The sequence below is a fragment of the Malania oleifera genome, chromosome 12, assembly GCF_029873635.1.
Source record: "Malania oleifera isolate guangnan ecotype guangnan chromosome 12, ASM2987363v1, whole genome shotgun sequence".
NCBI classification, from domain to species: Eukaryota; Viridiplantae; Streptophyta; class Magnoliopsida; order Santalales; family Ximeniaceae; genus Malania; species Malania oleifera.
This window is the reverse complement of record NC_080428.1, coordinates 48,162,938-48,184,463: the sequence shown is the minus strand read 5'-3', so window position 1 is coordinate 48,184,463 and position 21,526 is coordinate 48,162,938. Positions and strand designations below refer to the sequence as shown.

Sequence of the window (21,526 nt, the reverse complement as noted above, 5' to 3'; positions counted from 1 at the left end):
TTTCGGAAGACATTTTGTTGGTGGTTTGGCAAAAAATATTGTTTTTCTTGTTTACTCCCCCAACCCCCTTCCCCAATAGATGATTAGACTAAAGTAGTTAATTACACGTCATTGTATCATGTGCACATTCTTAAGTGATTGGGAATCTATTTACAATAATATTCGTAACTAGTTTATCGAAGTAATTATTCCATTTCAATGCATGCAAGGTTATATACACTAAGCAATATTTTTTACCTTATTCTTTTACTTGTTGGTTCTTGTCCTTGCCAATCTACCAAGTCTTTTGCCTGACATATTTTGCGTATGCCATTATTCAATGCAAGCTTGCATAGAATACTTTAAATTATGAAATAGTTATTGACATACATAATCAAGATCTTGCATTTAATGAAGGAAGACTTTGTTATGGTTAATGTCCACGCATTTAAAAATGACCTAGCAATATATATATATATATATAGACCACATATAGTCCAAAATGCTATGCTCCTCATCATTTCAAAAATTTGCATGCATGAGTCACTAGTCTTCATTATATTCTTTGAAAATCTTCTAATGTGTGTTTTAACTTGTTTTTCAATGTGAAGGATTTGTTACCATATTGGGGGCACATTCTGGCCTTCCACTATGCATGCGAGTCCATCTTTAGATCATTTGATTTCATTGTATCGATTCTCTTTCCTACTATCCCAATATACTGATAAGATTGTAGAATTCGAGATCATCCTTTCTCTTGTTATTATTGGTCACAAGATCATATGTTGTTATCAGTGACCACAAGATTCGTATAAATATCAATACTATTAGTCTTTCTAAATAAGAAAACTCGATACAAGCATTTTATTGACTTGCCATATACATACATATATATACATACATATATATACATACATATATATATATATATATATATATATAAACTATTGGAATGCACTGCATTTTCTCCCTAATTGTGAGCTCATTTTTGTAATTTTGGATATTTATGACTATTTCAAGTATAAACCATTGGGATGCACTGCACTTTCTCCCTAATTGTGGGCTTATTTTTGTAATTTTGGATATTTACAACTATTTCAAGGATATGGTTGTGGAAGCTTCTTATAAGAGTTCATACCATTATTAGGCACATGTTTTTTATGATTACTAAATCTTAGTTTTTTTTTTTTAGAGGACGGTGTCCGATAGCCTTTGGATATTTGATTAATCTATCAGAATAATGAGCCCACCGATATTATTTAAATGAAAAGTCATAATCTTTCGAGATCTGAATTTTAATCATTTAATGAAAAGAGCCTTAATTCTTATTATTTATATTTGCTCTTCGCTCTCTCACTCTCACACGCGCGCACACAATTGACTTACAAATTGATTACGCTCCAACTCATAGCTGAAAGACTAAATTAAAGAAGTCAAGAAGGTGTCCTCACCAACTATAGCTTACATATACTGATAGCAGTCTGGGAGGGTGGGAGGCTGGTGGCGGTGGGGGTGCTGGATGTAAATAAATAGGAGCAACGCCAGCTATGAAGAAGTAGGAGTCGACCAGAACCCCCAGGGTGTGGTTCAGGTAGTAGTATGAGCTGCGGGAGTGCCTCTCACGAGATCAGACGTTCAAACGCTTTTCAGCTCGTTTCCGCCCCTAGACTTTTGAATTTACCCTTCCTTTGAAGTTGTGGGATCAATTTCAAGAGGTGCAGGATTAGTCATGTGGACCGTAAAACGGACGCGTGAATACAGTACGTAATCCCAAAAAAAAAAATAAAAAACAGGAGGCGACCAGCCAGCACCTGCACCTGCAACTAGGCACTTTTATTATATATATGAAATTATGGCAGGCTGTCCGGCCACGTATATAGGGCTCTTACCTTTGATTGTAGTGTCGGCACCACCAAACAAAGCAATACAGTTTTAAATGAACCACGGTTGATGTCCTTCTCCTTCTCCTGCTTCTTTTCTTTTTCCTTTCTTAATGCAGAACTTATAAACTTTATTTATTTATTTATGTCATAATAATAAAGCATACCTCGCGAGAAAAAAAAAATGCATCCAACTCTGTTTAGCACACAAAATTAAAATCATTTGTAAAATAAATTCGTGAAAATTAAATGTATTTCTGTAAATTAAAATAAAATATACGAGATTGTTTCTTTCTTAAAATATTTTTTTTTAATTTTTATTTTAGATTTATCAAAAAATTATAAAAATTCCTAATTTATTTTTTAGCTTTACAAGATTTGTATCAAAAAAGGTAAAAAATAGAAATTAGGTTAATCATGCAAATAGTTCTTCTATTTTTAAATTTTAAAATGATTACAAAAACAACAATCTGTTTTTTGATTCTCTAAAATTCTTTAAGAATACATTTAGAATCATATATTTTGAGACTTAAATTTATGAAAGCCACTCAATATAATTTTAAATACAAAAACCAAATTCCATACTCCGCTAAGAAATAAAAATCAAAAAACAATTTTTTTTTTTCAAATTTTGTATGAAAATTTTTAAAAAATGAAAAAAGTGGCATTTTAAAATTATTTAAAACTTCAAAATAAAAATAAACTATTTTTTTTGACAAACATTTTTTTTAAATTTTTATTTTTATACATCCAAATGTTATAGAACTAAAAAAATTAAACTAACCTTTTAATAATTTTTTTAGAAAACTAAAATGAAAAATAAAAATATTTTGTAGAACCAAACAAATCCTAACTTCCCTAAATCAACTCAAATTCCATTTGAGACTCCTATACATGGTCTCAAACACAGAATTAGAAAAGGGCAAACTGTATACAAAAGGAAAAAAATGACTTTTCATGTTTGGCACCAAGAAAAGTGAAAGAAAAAGGAAAATTTTATTTTACATAAAAAAATTACTCTTCATGTTTGATCCCAAGAAAAGTGAAAGAAAAAGGAAAAGTTATTTTACATATAATTAATATTTAATTTCTCTTAAATTTTAATTATATTAAAATAAAGCTTTATTAATACATAAAGATACAATAAATCCTTTCTTCGGAGATGGAAAGGTAGCCTAAATTGCTGCTGAACTCGGCCAATAAGCAATTGAAACAACTATTGGTTTACTTTGACAAGAGAGAGAGAGAGAAAAAAAAAAAAGAAGTGGTGGAATCTGCAATTTAAAATTTAAAATAAAAGAAAACTAGAATACTGTTGAGAAATTTCAAAACGATAAATCTTTCTGATCTTCAATTGAATCCTTTCCCTTTTCTCCTAAAAGCCTCAACGAGATTATATGGGTTTCACAGCTTAGCATCCATGATCAGGCAACATAAAAGGAACTGTACAAAACATACACAAATTACTCATCAATTTCGCCCCAACCTGGAAAACCCACAAAACATCTATTTCTCCCAGCTCAAGCATGGGAAAAATGCTCCTGGCCTTTTCTTCTCAATTCTACTTAACAGCTGAGCAGTTATTGCCCAGCTGCCTTCTGGCTGACATACAATAAGAAAACTAGATAATGGTGTATCCACACTTGCGACAAGTTTGTCACTGGTAATAAGAAGCGCTTTTGCAACTCAACCAGTTAAATCAGGGCTATCTTTCCAGGAGAGAGATTCGAGATTCGAGATGATTATGAAGCGCCACTCTATGAAACAGTATAAACCTTGACTAGTTTGGTTGTGTCACAGACAACAAGGTTTTCAGAATTGCATGGAGTTGTACAAAGCCAATTGACCTGCCACAGTAGGAGATTGTAGAAACTTGATATGTAAAGTGAAGGAACAAAATGACAGTAACCCTAGGAGATTATACAATGTTGAAAACTCACCTTTTTACTTAAATTAATGTCCATGCAAAGAAGGTCATTATTGCTGCTAGTTTGCCTGGAATTAAGGCATTTGGACAAATCCCATACTTTCACTGATTTATCATTCCCGCCCGAAATTATGAACTTGCCTCTCTCTCCAAACAGTGAAAATATCCTGAATGATTTTAACGGATTTAGCAAGCGAAAATAATTCCGTTACATCAAATCCAGGTAGACTACTTACACGCAGGATACAGCAGCAGTATGGCCTCCCAAAGTGTAATCCAAATGCAATCTCTGTCTTCCATTTTGATCTAGCATTTCAGTATCTGCAGTTGAAGCACCCGCTTTTGATTTCGATTGAGATTCTTTCCGAGGTTTTGCAGAACTTCTTGACTTGATGGCAGCCAGTTCTGATTCAATATTAATCACATCAACAACACCATCTCCCCTAGCCACTAAACATATCTTGCCTGATTTGTCCAACATATCAACTTCAGGAATAGCTATTGCATGAATAAAAGCAGGATTCAAACACTCTGCTGCATTACTGCCACTGTTCAACTCAGGCATGCCTGCAATGAGAAAAAGTTTTAACTAGCAAGTTTTCTATCAATTAAAGGAAAACAAGACTCTATTTGCCTAATGTCCCTGGCCAAACAACTAACCTACCAAAGAACTCTTGGACTGGTTAACTAGCTCAAACTGATTTTAGCCAGGTTGCTTGGTAATAGACTTGCCCAAGCTTACTATCACACAAGATTGTGTCCAAGCAAAACTGTCTGAATGCTGGGGTTATAGTACTGAAAGTAAAATTTATTTAACCAATGCTCTGCCCCTATGTGAGGGAACCACGTCCAGAATCTGTACCAGCTATATGCTCCTAATGTAATTATAAGATAATAAGATAAGACTGACAATATTAATCCAAACTGAAGATTATTGGTTAAATTTGCTAATATAAAAAATCATTCATAATGTTCCCTGCAGACAACCAACAGTTTGACAAATATGTGAATTCCAAAATAAAGGTCCTGAAGTTCAAACTTGGAGAAAATTCAGTTTGAAAATTTATGTTTTGCATATTTTTACATATATCCAGAACAAGTCTTGAAAAAAAGAAAAAAAGAAAAAAAAAACTAGGCCCTTAATGGCAATATGGTATTACTATAAAAAAAATTATGAAAATGAAAATCAGAAATGAAAAATAAAAAAATCAAAGCAGAAATTAAAAAGTGAAAATTGGTAACATGTTTGGTTAATATTTTCTATACATAAACAAATTGATAACATAATTGAATGCATGCTTTTTTTTGTCCTTGGACCAAACAATAATTAACAAATATGATTAGAATGATGAAAATACAAAAGAGTATAAACTAAATAATATTATATATATATATATATATATATATATATATAAAACTAAAATTAGTACAATGTTAACTCAAGAGAATACAAACTAAAGATATTATGATAAAATAAAAAAAAATATTTTACTTAATTGTTATAATAACTTTTGACTCACCTTTTCACTCCAAGAACAAGCCCACTGTATATGAAGGTTAAATTTTGGTGAAAATATTTTTGAATGATTTTTATTATTTTTCCAAAATTTCAGAAATTTTAGCAATATTTAAATTTAAGTTTAATTCAATTTTTATTAGTGCGCACATAACGATTTAATCCAAAAAATTAAATTACAGATGTTAAAGTACTAAGGCAATATGCTACAACAATTGAAAGTCAGAAAATCTGATTCTGAGTTGCCACAATAGCTGAAATTTGACAAGAGAAGCTAAAAACTAGCAACACACACCAACGTGCGTCGTTGCCAACAGTTCCTTTATTATACTACAATGAGAAATAATACCAGAAAGTCTCTTAGTTTTTGATGAAAAATAATGCTCTCCCTTGACCAACATCATCAGTCAGCAAAAATATCCTTTGGGTTGAATAAATTTTACTTTAGTACCATAAACCCAGCATTCAGACAGTTTTGCTTGGACACAATCCACCACTGGGATTGGAAAAAAGGAAGGAAAAATAACTGGTCTTTTAGAAATGACAAGCGAGATCATTTCCCAATTCAAACTTCATTAATCTGTTTATTTTGGAGTTGAAGAAAGCATAGAACGAGAACTTGTGAAGAAAGAAATAAGAATGTGTACAGTATACATACCAAAATCCATAATTTTGTATGGCCGCCCTTTAGAGAAGTCCCACATCACAAGCTTTGAATCAAGACCACCAGTAATGACTGGCAAGAAGAACCCCATGCCCACAAGCTAAGTCAATTGATGCCTCAAATATCACACACACTCCAATGCTAGGTACCATGACCTTACTTTGATGTTTAGGTTTAACCACATCCTAAGATGCCTTTTGGAACAGCTTTAGTGTAAAAGCAGTTTCTACAGTTTAAAATTATTTCTATGCTAACTTGAAACCAAAGCCCAGTTTGGTTGGGGAAAAATATTTCGTCTGAAAACTAAATTCCTTATTTTCCTTTGTTTGGTAGCATGCATGAAATTGGGGTAAGTATTTTAAGAGAATATATCTTCTATTTATTGGTGTAAAAAACTCCCTCAATGACAAAAACAAAAAAGAAAGCAATTTTTCCCCAAAAAAAAAGAAAGAAAAATTTAAAGAAATTTATGCGCGACCTACATCCTTAGCAGAAGGAATAAGCCCCAACAACTCCAACCCAATTCATGTCATTCAACTGTACTTAAAATCTCTAACAATAATATATTTATAGGCCTAACAAGTTTGTGAATCAAGCAAATAACATTGTGGAACCTAATAAAACTAAATACTGTTCCTAATTTCTAGATACTTGAAAATTAAAATCCACTAAGCTAGCACCTGATAAAAATGCCACCAGGAAATATCACATAAATAAGAATGCATACAACCATACATACATATATATTGTCATACATACATACATACATACATCTTCAAATTCAGTTTATGATTCCAAATGCCTTAATATGTGTGACTCTTGATGATCTCCATCCCGCAGGACTTACGTCCTTACAAGAAATAAAATGTAATAACTCAAACCCAATGGATGTTGTTTAAGTCCAGTTAAAGCATCTTATGGTCATATATTTATGGGTCAAAGAAGGAAAGTTCAAGCAAACAAAAGAAGGAAAGTTCATATAACTAAAAACCTATTTTCCCAGCTGCTACATAGTTACCCTTTCTCTGGAACTAATAACAACACTATTAAAAAATATCACAAAAATAGAAAATAATAGAAAATTAAAATAATATCTACAAAAAAATTCAATAAATGACTCTAAATGCCTCAGTCTTGCTCATAGATGACCTCTTGACACTCCATAAAAAAAATATTACATCTTTTGGAAAATTGTTGTTAGAGGTTATATATGTCTTTTAGTGCTATTATTAGAGTGTGTTAGTATGTTAATTAGTAAGAGTTAGCATGAGTATTATTGTCATTAGAATGTATTTAAATTTATATTATAAATTGAGGGAGAGACATATCTTCAAGTTAGGTCATTCATTTTTAATCAAGTCTTAACATGGTATCAGAGCATGATCCTATCTAAATCCTATTTCCCTCAGCCGTCGTCGAAAAACACCATTCCTACAACTGTTCTTCCCTAATCCACCTCCATCCCATACTAAATCACAAAACCAACCATATACCCATAATTAGACACCCCCAACGACCCACCCCACAAAACCCCATCGCCAGAGGGGCCCCCATGCTCCATAAAAATGCCGGTAGGGCCAACCCCATGCACCGGCGCATGAGAGCAGTTCTAGGCTCTTTTTTTTTTTTTCTTCTGCCATGCTCCGATTCCTTCTTTAGACTATATTATCAAGCTATTAAGCCAATTTTTTGCTAAAAAATTCAACCTTTTACGACCATGCACTCGCAAGATTCCATTGATTTCTGTTCAAGGTTTATGACGGCTTCCTTGTGAATTTTTTGGAGCCGTGGCAGCATTCGTATGTTCAATTGTGAGGCTGTGGCAATGCTATATCCGACAGTGAGTTGTTCACCTTGTCCATGGTTGCACCGGTGCTTCACATGGTTTGTGATTGTTGTGAGGAATGGTGTATTCCTAGGGGGGGGGGGGGGGTGAATTGGAGATTTTAAAAATTCTTCCTAGGTTAAATTAGATAACAACAGCATTTCGCAACCTAGGGTCTTTCTAAGCAGACTCAATTGCCAAATTAACCAGGTATGCTAATATTTAAAACCAATAAGGCTTTCATAAAAAATTACATATTAGCATACATCATATCCCATTTAAATTTTAAGGTGTGTATGTAAAATGATTTACCAATTAATGTGAACATACACTAGCACAGCATATCTCATTTAATTCAAATGTGTGCATGCAGATAATTATAACAGTAAATAAACAAGCATACACATATGCAAAATAAAGTGCAAAAAATAAATGAAATAGGGAGAGAGAGAGAGAGAGAGAGAGAGAGAGAGACACGATATTTGTTACCGAGGTTCGGCAAATCAGCCCACGTCCCCGCCTTGGGCATACCCCCCAAGGATTCCACTAATCCTGCTCACTTACAGGTGGAGCAAAAACCGTTTACAACCTCCTCTCCTTACTAGGCGAGGATTACCTCAGGTCACATTACAGGGTTGACCCCAACCTACACACCTCTCCTTATGGGGCAAGGAATACCCCAACTCAATTATTAGGCGGAACCGAACTGGTTTCCCTTACGGGGCGGAGACTTCCCAAATCAATTACGAGCTGAACCCAACCGGTCTCCTTTACGGGGCAGAGACTCCCTAGTTCAATTTATGGGCTAAACCCAACCGTTACATTAAACCATTTTTGTACAAGATACATGCTTCTTACATAAGCGGAAATGTACACATTGAAAACTCTAATGCACTCTCTAATGATATGAAATAATGCGCTCAATAGAGTAAGGATGTTTTTCAAAATAATTTTTGCAATCTTTGAATATGATAAGATGCTTCAAAGATTTGAACCCTAATAAAATAATTCTCTAAAAATATTTTCAATAAAAAGTAGGAGAACCTAGGGTTTTACTTTCAAAGGCCTTCTGCAAATAATAAACATGATAATCTTTGAGTTAAAGATATATATGATAGATACTCAAAGATTCAAATAAGATTGATTGTTTCTTCAAAAATATTTATCAAAAAAAATTATGTGAAGAAACATAAGATTTACTCTCCAAAAATGATTTTCAAGATGAATATATAAATGAGAGTAAATGATCTAAGATGATAAAATAAATGCCCAAATAAAATGTTCTCTTCAAAAAGATTTTCAAAAAAATGAGTGGAAGAGAATGGGAGAGTATAAAATTTTGCCCCAAAGATTTTTGAAATGAAAGTGAATGTGGGGGAACTTTGATTAAAAAATATTTTGAAAGGAATTTGAAATTAATCAAAGTTACTAATTAAAGCTTATGAAGGGGTATTTATAGATTTTCAGAAAATTATGACAGTTAGGGACATGTTTGGTATTTTGGAATTTGTTTAATGAAAAATTAATTACGTTTTACCGCTGGTAATAACCGAAACTCGAGAGGTTCGGTCGATCAGACCAAGGCATCGGTTAGCTGTCCTCTCACAGAGATATTTGAATTTCTAAAGGGTTCGGTTGGCCAAGCCAGGGGCTAGTCGCCTAAGTAAAGGGTGATTTCCCCTTCTTCATGGGTTCGGTCAGCTGAGACTAATTTTGAACTAGAAAGGATGGTTGGCTAAGGAAGGTAAAAAAGTCAATTTCAATGGTCGTTCGACCGTAGAAGCGCTATGTTCACTTTTAGGTCGGTCGGCCGAAGCTTAGTCAAATATTTGAATTCTGACCTTAAGTGTGGTCGATCGACTGAGGGGTTTAAAAAGTGATTAGGTCGGTCAACCGGGCCTAGTTAAAAACCAAGTTTTAGCCCTAATTTTGACCCTAAATTCATTCAAAAACCTTTGTATGATGTTATCTTTTATGAAAAAGGTTTTCTATGGAAGGTCGGGTCCCCTAAGGTCAGTTTATGGTCCTATCTTGAGCATTAAGTCAAATCATGCAGATGTATGCATTATTACAAACCAAGGATAAAAACAAAATGCATTTACAAATTAAATCAAATGTCTTATTTTCTTTTGCTTTTCAGTCTTCTATGGAATACGCCAAGTGTATAGCCTTTACGTCCTTCATGACTTCCATTTCAAGTCCCCTTATGTGTGTGTTGAATTATAACATGTTTAATTACTAAATATACACATAAGTAACTTGTGCTTTGTCTGCATCAAAACAGGGATTAAACTCAAAAAGTCAACAATTGTTTCGATTATTGATTGTTTTTCTTGTTTTTGGTGTGGTTTCTGTTTATGAGTGTTGTGGCAACGCTATATCCATAGGTGAGTTGTTCACCTCGTCCGTTGTATCGATGCTTCAAATAGTTTGTGATTCTCCCGATTAGTTTTGATTGTTCTTCTTTGTTTTGGTGTGATTGCTGATTTGTGAGTGTTGGGATGGAGTCTAAAAGTCGCAAAAATTTGTTTCCTACATCGTTGCCGCAAATAACAACTCAAAAATTGGACAGAAAGAACTATTTTCAATGTTCTAAAGCTGTTTGGAGTTATTTAGCAGGATTAGGAAATCTGACCACTTGCTCCAGTCTAAGTCTTCAGATGAGAAGAGAAAAGACATGTGGGTTTAGGAAAATGCCTTGATTGTTTCCATTTTATGGAATTCATTGGAGCCGTAGATTGAACGGATGCGTATGCAACTAGGTATATGCAAGGAGATTTGGGATTATGTCGAAGTTCTTTACTCCACTAACATTACGCATATGTATGATTTAACCAGGAGTACTTTCAATTACAACAAGGAGATAGGAGCATTGCAAATTATTTTGGAGAGATGAAGTGTATTCACTAGGAGCTTAATGTCGTGCAACCTATAACTGCTGACATTTTCATGAGATGCAGAAGTAGAGGGAGCAAAATCATTTGCTGATGTTAATTCTCGCGTCCTTCATGCTTCCTTTAGCATGCATTCTCCTATTCTTGCATCTGGCTCTGAAAGGATAGAGTTTTCTACATAGAGTGATTCTTGTTCTCTACAAACAACCGCAAAAGTTATCGTGTTAGTTCAAGTAGTTGTAGTGGTAGAGGTGGACGAGGCAGAGGTACTCCTCACAAGTGCATTCATTGTGGACGGAATAATCATAGTATTGAGCAGTGTTGGGATCTTCAAAGAAGACCTTCACGTGTTGCCAATGCAGCCACCACAGACTCCTCACCTTTGGGGTCGAGTGGGGGGTAACGTACTATCTCTATGTCAAAGGAAGAGTATTCCAAGTTCCAGTAGTATCAAGCATCACAATAAGCTTCTCTTCCCATTGCATCTTTCACCCAATCTGGTAAGTACACAGTATTCCTGTCATCCAATACTTCTCGTCCTAGTCCTTCGGTCATAGACTCCGCTGCCACTCATCATATCACAGGTATACCTAACTTTTTTTCCACTCTTTAATATCCAGAAAATTTACCTTGTGTTACTCTAGCTGATGGATCCACTATTGCATTCAAGGGAATTGGGACTGTAAATAACACTTCTTCTATATCTCTTCCTACAATTTTATATATTCCCAAATTTCCTTTCAATCTTATGTTCGCTAGCAAAATTACTAAATCCATGAATTGTTCAGTGACATTCTTCCCTGATTCTATGGTTATTCAGGATTTGAAAACGAGGAAGACGATTGATGGAGGGCGTGAAGCTGGTGGACTCTTATCACTTTAACCCGCTATCTCCTTCTATTGCTTGCACTATTGCTGCCACACCTTTCCAAATTCATTGTCGCTTGGGTCATCCTTCATTCGAAAAGTTAAAATGTTTTGTTTTAAGTTTGAGTTTTGTGTCTAGTCCTGAGTGTGAGTCTTGTCAGTTGGGAAAGCACCATTGTGTTTCTTTCGCTTCCTGGGTCAATAAACAGGCTGCAAGCCCTTTTATGTTAGTTCATTAAGATGTATGGGATCCTAGTAGGGTCGTGTCCAAGTTGGGTTTCTGGTGCTTTGTAACCATTGTGGATGATTATTCAAGAATGACTTGGTTATATTTAATAAATGATCGATTTTGAGTTATTTCATGTATTTTGTGCCTTTCGTTCTAAAATAAAGACTCAATTTAGCTTACCAATTCAAATACTTTGAAGTGATAATGCTAAAAAGTTTTTCAGTGCACAATTTACTCCTTATATGACTCAATTTGGTATTGTTCATCAATCATCTTGTGCTCACATTCCTCAACAAAATGGGGTTGCAAAGTGGAAAAATAGACATCTTCTTGAAATCACTCTCACTTTACTTTATCAAATGCATGTACCTAAAGTGATTTGGAGTGATGCTGTACTTACTGCTTGCTATCTGAACAATAGAATGTCATCCTCTGTTCTTAGTGGTAAAATTTGCTTGCTATCTGAACAATAGAATGTCATCCTCTGTTCTTAGTGGTAAAATTCCCTACTCCATTCTCTTACCTAATTCACCTTTATTTTCTCTTCCTCCTCGTATATTTGGGTGCGAGTCCTTTGTTCATCAACTAACTCCTAGGGTGGATAAGTTGGATCCTCATGCTATAAAATGTGGTCTTTTTGGGCTACTTGTGTACTCAAAAGGGATATCATTGTTATAGTCCTGTGCTGCATCACTTCTTTGTTTCTATTGATGTTACGTTCTTTGAGTCTACACCTTACTACACCCAGTCACTAAATGCTTCTAAGCTCAATGAGTCTCTTCCTTTGCCTAAACTTCCAGATTCTACATTGTTGTCCTTGCCTAACCAACCTGAGTCTCCATGTAGTTCAAGTCCTTCTCATCACCTTGATCATCCTAATATCCTAACATGTAGGTGCATTCATGACGGTGGCTCCAAGGAAGAGAGTCCCCTCTAACTTCTACTACCACACCTTTGGTTTCCTCGTCTAGTGATCATACTTCCCATGATATTGATCCTCCTATTGTTGCTCTACAAGGTAAACACATATTTACTCAACACCCCATTTCCAAGTATGTTTATTTTGACTCCTTATCACCCTCCTATTATTGTTTTTTCATTGCTCTGTCATCTACTACCCTTCCTAAATCTGTTTCGAAAGCATTAGCCCATTCAGGGTGGAGGGGGTGCTATGGTAGAAGAGATGAATGCTTTACATGACAATGGTGCTTGGGAACATGGTTTTAAATCGCGGTAGCCGATAGCGTAACGTAGCGGTAATGGGCGTAAGGGGAAGTGAGTGTAGCGGATGTGACATAATGGGAAGCAAGTGTAACGGCCGTGAATTTTTTTGAAGCACGCAGAACCTTGTGCATATTAGCATACTTGCATTTTTAAAACTTTTAGCCCTTCTTAGAAAGAGTTTTAGTGTATTTTGGATCCTTTAGTTTGAGTGACTAAGTTATTTGGTAAGGACAACAAGTTTACACTTGTTTTAAACCACCACTGATAGAAAATTTATGTGTGTGTGCGCATTTATACTTCTCATTGTTCTTATCTGTGATAAATTCTTATGTGTGCTAAATTAATTAATAAAACAAAATACATTATACACTCCATTAATCTATTATACACATAAGACATATGAATAATACAAATATAAAATAGCTAGAAAAGAAAGAAGGTTGAATTTGAAAAATATAGAACATAAATATCACATTACTAATATTATCAAAATAAAATATTTTCCTAACAAGTTAGTATTTCCAAATTATTAATTAATGCATCTCTTGTGAGTATTTATAGAAATAGTAAATTTTGTATCATTGTCATCCTCATTATAATCTTTTCCCCCTCTTGCCACATGGTATTTGAGAATGATTTATGAAAGTGAGGGGAAAAGTGAGAAGAAAAAGTAAAAAATAAAATAAATGTTTTGGTGTAACAATCCTATAGCGGCTACGTAGCGGCCTTTACGTAACGGTCGCGGTCCGTAAAGGCTACTACAGCCATAATTTTTCTTCCCACCGATTTCGCGGTGTGTAACAGTATTGGTAACCCAAAAAACCATTACGTAATAGCGTTACGTAACGGTTGTGGCCGTTATTTAAAACCATGCTTGGGACTTGGTACTTCTTCCTTTTGACAAGTTTGTGGCTGGTTGTCACTAGGTTTACACTATGAAAGTCAACCCTGATGGTTCTATGGCTCATCTAAAGGCTCGTCTTGTTGTTATGGGATACACTTAGGTGTATGGTCTAGATTATTTTGATACTTTTTCTTTGGTTGTCAAACTTACATCAATACACCTATTCGTCTCCTTGGCCACTACTTGTCAGTGGCCTTTGCATCAATTAGATGTAAAAAATGCCTTTTTGCATGGTGACCTTGACGAGGAGGTTTATATATAGCAATTACTTGGATTTGTTGCTTAGAGGGAGTCAAGCTTAGTGTGTCGGCTCAAGAAGGATTTATATGGTTTAAAATGGTCTCCTAGAGCATGGCTTGGTCATTTCAGTGCTGCTATACTTGAGTTTGGTATTCGAAGGTGTGCTGTGGATCATTTCGTGTTTTATCGTCATACTTCATCGGGTAGGATCCTTCTTGTTGTTTATGTGGATGATATTGTTATTACAGATGATGATGATAAAGGAATTTAGAGTCTCAAATTTTTTTATAGTCTAAGTTTCAAACCAAAGATTTGGGACCGTTGAAATACTTCTTAGGTATAGAAGTATCGAGATCTCGTATCGCAATTGTTGTGTCACAAAGGAAGTATGTTTTTGATATGCTAGATGAAATTGGTTGATACACCCATGGATCCTAACAACAAGTTAATGCCGGATATGGGTGATTTGCTACCTAATATTGGACAATATCGGAGACTTGTTAGAAAGTTGAATTATCACACAGTTACTTAATCAAATATATCTTTTGCAACAAGTGTTGTGAGTCAATTTCTAGATTCTCTAAGGACAAGTCATTGGGACGCAATAATTCGCATCTTGAGATGTCTCAAAGGTGCACCTAGGAGAGATAATTTTATATTGTGATCAGGGTCACACTTATATCCATGGATATACAGATGCAGATCGGAGATCCACCACTGGGTATTGTATCTTGGTTGGTGGTAATTTGATTTCTTGGAAAAGTAAGAAGCAAATTGTGGTGGCAAGATCAAGTGCTAAATTAGAATATAGAGCTATGGTTCACACTACTTGTGAACTTGTCTGGTTTAAGAACATGTTGAAAGAATTGGATTTTCTGCATTTTTAGCCTATGAAGTTGATGTGTGATGATCAAGCTGCTCTTCATATTGCCTCTAACCTAGTCTTTCATAAGCAGACGAAGCACATTGAAGTTGATTGCCACTTTGTTTGGGAGAAACGTGTGCAGCAGCTCATTACAACCGCTTATGTGAAGTCGGACATGCAGCTTGCTGATTTTTTTACCAAAGCATTGGGGGATGCTCATGTTAGATTCATTTGTAACAAGCTAGGAGCTTATGGCATTTATGCTCCAGCTTGAGGGGGAGTGTTAGAGGTTATATATGTCTCTTAGTATTATTATTATTGAGTGTGTTAATATGCTAATTAGTGAGAGTTAGTAAGGGTATTATTGTCATTAGAATGTATTTAAATTTGTATTATAAATAGAGGGAGAGACCTGTCTTAATGTTAGGTCATTCATTTTTAATCAAATCATAACAATGGTTTTCATATTTTCATCCAACCAAATGAAGCCCTCAATGAAAAGTGACTTTTAATCTAAAATTAACTTCTGAAACTTCAACAACCAGCTTTCCCTTTAAAGTTCAAAATGAATTTCCAAGTATAGTAATAAGATTTAACAGAAAAATAATTAGAAGCTAGCTTAAGAATGATTTTGCACTGTTGAATCACTTTTAAAGGAAAGTGGTCACGGATGGGCTTAATATAGGTTGCTCACAAGCAAATGAATAAGACAAATAAAGCAGCTATTGTACGTGCACAACAAGATAGCCTCTTAATAGCAGTAAAACGGTGCATGAGCATGAATGCATTCAAGCATATTTTAAAGCGGATCACTGAAGAAATAAAAAAATTAGGGCATGTTTGGTTAAGTTTTCGGATATAGTTTTCTGTGTCCAGAAATGCTGAGAACATAGAATATACAAAAAATTGCGTTTGGTTATGCATTTAAAGAAAATTCATAAACATATCCAGAAAAACCCCTAAAAGTACAGGTTTTCAATATTAACCATTTTAAGGTGTTTCAGTTTTTCTTATGTTTTTGGACTCTCAATCTTTCTTATGTTTTTGGACATTGTTTTTCAAATGCAATGAAAACACAGTTATAATTCACATTTTAATAATAAGAATACTAATAATAATAATAATAATAATAATAATTATTATTATTATTATTACTATCATTTTTTCCACTGTTTTTATTTTTTATTATTATTTTATTAAAAAATTGCCACTTCAATCAACCTTAACCACATGCAGTTCCACTGTTATTCATTAGTGGAAACAATTTTGACAATAGCACATTTTTAAGTGTAAAAAGCACATGCTACAATCCCTTGTTTTCATTTTCAAAAACAACAATATGGAAACTCATTTTTGGATCCTAAACCAAACCAGTCCTTACCTTCCCAAGGTCTCCATGGAAGAAACTGTGCACTGCTGCAAATCTAGAATACACAGGTTAAGGCAACAGAAATATGATGAAGTGTCTTAAAATAGGCAGGCTGTTCAAAACAACAAATAAAACCTACTCAGAAAAGGAGTAAACATAGATTAGGACAAGCCTCTGCAATCTAAAACGCTACCCAGATCTAACCAGTAACCACTACCAGCTAAAAAGCTTCATAAACTAAGCAATCATGAACATCTTCAATTGCAAATAATATACTCAATAAAGAAAATAATAAATCAATTAAAATAACAGAGAAAATGCAGGGATTTAGACAAGCAATCCGCAGCTTACATTACAATCATGGAAATTAACAAATGGAAACATGCGTAAACTAATGATAAAGGATACACTTGTGTGGCCAGCTCGTAGTGTTTTATAAAGACAATGTTGGTTAATGTCAATGATCTGCCACAGAGAAAATGGTCAATGCTTTTGGGAATAATAGCATTACCCAATCAATCAGACATTCCAGTTTTTCTAATTTCTGTACTCACTTTATATGGAAAACCTGCATTCTTGCTGATGTAAAAATAAGCACATCAGCAGCAGAGTGATTAGGCACAAAAAGTTAACAAGACAATTAAAATTAATGGCAACTAAATTCACTAATGTCTACCCTCCACCCCCTTCCTCTCTTCCCCAAAGACACATGACAAGCCCAACACCCAGTGCACAAAGCCTCAATGCCATGCCATATCCACACATTTTGGGTTGGTGGGGAGGGGGGGTCGGGGGGCACATTTACCATATTTCTGACATAAAACCTTATTAAAGACTTTTACTATACAAATATAGACACACACATGCACAGAAAAATATTAGAAAAGAAAAAATACCTTAACATCACCACAATCGTCTGCACTGGCAAGAAAAGATGACCTAGAGTTGCAAACAATCTGCATAGACGAAAATGAGATTCTATTAATACTTTGTAGTTTAGGAGGGCATTTGTTTGATGTTAATGGCCTTTTAATAGAGGTAATGTCGAAACCAGTTCACTAAATAAGAGAACCAACATCAGAGCATTAGGTGGCTGCTCTTAATTTTCTTAAATTGATCTAACCAAAACAAATATGGAAACATCTCTGATTCGGTAAGTGAGAAAATTCAGAGGTATCTTTTTTATGTTTACCATTTATGAAAAATTAAAAAAAAAAAAAAACCAACACCCAATGGTTAAAATTAAAATAATAATTTTTTCTAACAATAAATTATATTATTTTTTATTCATAATTATTGAATAAATATATGAAAAGAAAATAATTTATATTAAATTAAAAAATTTGATTTATGTAATTTCCTATTGATTTTTCCAAATAGTTATGCTGTTGATAGATGAGAGGGTTAAAATTGAAAAACAACATATTTAGATATTAAAAACTAAACAATTAAAATAATTCAGTATCAGCTTCAGTGATCCATTAAAGTTTAAATGAGAATCAGTTCATAGTCATATTTAAGTCTTCATCACTTAACACCTAATTTAACCAAATGCCCCCTAAGCATGCATAATATCAATTAAAGCAATGAAGTGTGCTGTTATGTCTGTATATTCATATTTCGTAGTGTTGCGGAAGAAAACATGAATGGAGAGCCACAGGCCAGCAAAATTTAAAATATTAAAAGTCACTAGATAAGCATGCATGATGCATGTATTTAAGTATTATTGAAGCACCAGTAAACTAACAAGCCCATAAATTATAGAATGTGCAATGAAAACCTATTGAACAACTAAAAACAACCTTTTAGAATTATTACAAAATATAAAATAAATAATATTTAAGGACCCAGTTTGCAGTTCCAGAAATTGAAAATCATGCACATGGTAATTGCTATTCCATAAAATTTTGGAAAATTTAGATGGTTTGAAGATCTCAAGTCCAGGACTGTCACGGATTCAACAAGAAGCATTTTTAGCTAACTTCAATATAAGTTCAATGATGATCTCAACAAATATTCAAGGGGCATTTGTTTCGCAGCGTCTTTCAACATTCCTAAGAATGTGATGCCCATAGCATCTCATTTCCATGTTTGTTTGGGCATGGCGATAGGAATTCTACGTGGTAGGCATCTTAACATTCCTGGGATAAAAGATTCCCACAAAACATGGGCATCTCATTACCATAAGAATCCTACTTTTTGGACAAAATTGCCCCTGTTATTTTGGCAAGTTGGACAACAACACCCCTATAATCTAGTATTATTACACTCTATTATTATATTTAAAATAATATATATTAAACTCAATTATTATATTTAAAATAATATATTATTAATAAAATAAAAGTAATATTATTATTGTGTTATAATAATATAATTTAATTATCAACATTTAGACACCATACCTCAATTATTTCGATTAATTAGATCATTTAAGTATCGACTCTTTTAATTTATGATTGTTATATAATTTAATTATTAATATTTAGACACCATATTACCTCAATTATTTTAGTTAATTAGGTTGTTTAAATGATGATTTTTTTTTTTATATATAAAATTTATACAACAACAACAGTAACAAGCCTTAAGTCCCACTAGATGGGGTCAACTACATGAGTCCTTTTTCACCAATTCACCTGATTGAGAGCATTTTCCTCTATTAGATTAATGACTATTAAATCCTTTCTCACTACCTCATTCCAAGTTATTTTAGGCTTACCTCTATCCCTCTTTATGCCAAGAACGATAACTAACTCACTCCTCACAGGTGCTCTACTAGGCTTGTGTTTCAGATGTCCAAACCATTTAAGCCGTCCCTCCTTAACTTGTCTTCAACTGGTGTTATGATAAAATTATTGTGTATATGCTTGTTTCTTATTTTATCTTTTAATGTTATACTACTCATCCACTTGAACATTCTCATTTCAACAACTTTTACTTTTTATACATGTTGTTTCTTAGTTATTCAGCATTTTGAACCATAAAGCATAGCTGGCCTTAGAGTGGACTTATTAAACTTTCATTCTAATTTTAAGGGTATTCTATGATCACACAACACATTTGACGCACTCCACCATTTCACCCAACCTATTTTAATTCTATGTACTACATCTTCTTCAATTTTCCCTTCTAGTTGCATAACAGATCCAAAATATCTAAATTTATTGGTGCTATTAATATCTTGATTATCAAATTTAATCTTTTCTCCATTGCTACTCCTTACATTACTGTAATTACATTTCATATATTCTGCTTTATTCCTACTTATCCTAAACCCTTTACACTCTAATGTGACCTTCCAAAGTTCTAACTTAGATTCTAATTCGCTCCTATTATCATCAACATGATATCATCTGTAAATAATATATACCAAGGGATCTCATTTTGGATATTCCTAGTAAGTTCATCAATTAGTAAAGTAAAACGATAAGAACTCAAAGTAGAACCTTGATGTACACCTATTGTGATTGGAAAATCTCTAGATTCCCCTCCTACAGTCTTAACGCTAGTCACTACTCTATCATACATATCCTTAATGACCTTAGTATATCTACTGCATATCCCTTTCTTTTCTAAGACCCACTAAAGAACTTCCCTAAGTACTCTATCATATGCTTTCTCAAGGACTCTAATTTTGCGAATAAATCTCCTATTTTAGTCTTCTCCTCATTTTTCACTTCCAACTTCAATCTTTCACTTTGGTTTTCATTAAACAATTTATCAAAGTATCTTTGCTACCTTCCTTTTATGTCTTCTTCTTTAATTAAGACATTATCATTCTCGTCCTTTATACATTTTGCATTACCTAAACCTTTGCATTTTCTTTCTCTAATTCTAACAAGTTTATAAATATTTTTTTTTTTTTCCTTCTTTTGTATCTAGTCTAGTATAATAGTCTATAAAGCATCATAAACTCTATGTTTAGCTTCACTAATAGTCTTTTTAGCATTTTTTCTCACCTCTTTATATTTTTCAAGATTTTCTATATTTCTACAATTTTTCCATATTTTATACTAATTTATTTTTGTATTAATTGTTTTTTGGACTTCTTGATCCCACCATCAACTTTCTTTACTACCCGAGTATCTTCCTTTGGACTCACCTAAAACCTCTTTTGCTATCCTTACGATAGAATTAGTCATTTTATTCAAAACAGTAGTTGCATCTACCTTACTCCCTACTGTCCAATCGCACTATTTGATCATTTTATCTTTGAATTTTACTATATTATCTCCCTTGAAACTCCACCATATAGTCCTCTTGTGTTGATTTATGTTACTCACTCTCTTCCATTTTTTAATATATATATCTAATACTAAGACGCTATGTTGTGTAGCCAAACTTTCAAAAAGGATAACTTTACAATACTTACAAAATTGATGATCCCCATTCCTAGTTAAGAAAAAATCTATTTGGCTTTTCTTATTCCCACTCTTGAAAGTTATTAAGTGTTCTTCTCGTTTTATTAAACAGGTATTCAATATAATCAAATCGTAAGAAATGGCAAAATCTAAAATCATATCACCAGCCTCATTTTTACCCCCATATCTATGACCACATATATTCTGATATCCTATATCATTCTTTCCAATGTGTCCACTCAAATAAGCTCCTATGAATGTCTTTTCAGCTATTGCTATCCCTTGTAAAACCCTATCTATATCTTCCTAAAATTTTCTTCTAAAGATTTTTTGCTAAGCCTATTTGGGGAGCATATGCATTAATGATATTCATTATCTCCAGGCCTAAAGCTATCCTGCTTTTAATGATCCTACCCCCTATTTTTTTAAAATCTACTACATTGTCTTTTAAGTCTTTGTCTACAATAATTCCCACCTCGTTTTTATGTTTCTCTTTACTAGTGCACCAAATTTTAAATCCATATTTTTCAATTTCTCTAGCTTTCTCTCCTACCCTTTCATCTCTTGAAGACATATTAAGTTAATTTTCTTCTAAACATTATTTCCACATACTTTTTCCCGTAAGAGTACCTATATTTCAAGTTGCTAATCTAATCTTAGTATCTTATGCTAACTTTTTAGTCCTCTCTCTTCTATACTGACCGGGTCTATTCCCTTGACCTAAATGAATTTGGTAAGAAATTCACAATAATAAGATCTGACAAAGTTTTGTGTTGGCT

General features: G+C 33.6%; 1 protein-coding gene across 2 annotated transcripts in view; it reads right to left on the bottom strand.

Annotated features, from left to right (window-relative positions):
• Window positions 1–3,182: 3,182 nt before the first annotated feature.
• Window positions 3,183–21,526, bottom strand: part of LOC131145076 (uncharacterized) — a 39,640-nt gene continuing 21,296 nt past the window's right edge. For both annotated transcript variants that reach the window (XM_058094137.1, XM_058094138.1), the window contains 7 exons: window positions 17,280–17,339; window positions 16,792–16,848; window positions 16,396–16,438; window positions 5,961–6,038; window positions 4,023–4,353; window positions 3,800–3,953; window positions 3,183–3,706 (listed from right to left, as the gene is read on the bottom strand). In XM_058094137.1, the coding sequence (XP_057950120.1) occupies window positions 3,617–3,706; window positions 3,800–3,953; window positions 4,023–4,353; window positions 5,961–6,038; window positions 16,396–16,438; window positions 16,792–16,848; window positions 17,280–17,339 (813 nt within the window). In that variant the 3' untranslated portion in view covers window positions 3,183–3,616. The remainder of the gene's footprint in view (window positions 3,707–3,799; window positions 3,954–4,022; window positions 4,354–5,960; window positions 6,039–16,395; window positions 16,439–16,791; window positions 16,849–17,279; window positions 17,340–21,526) is intronic.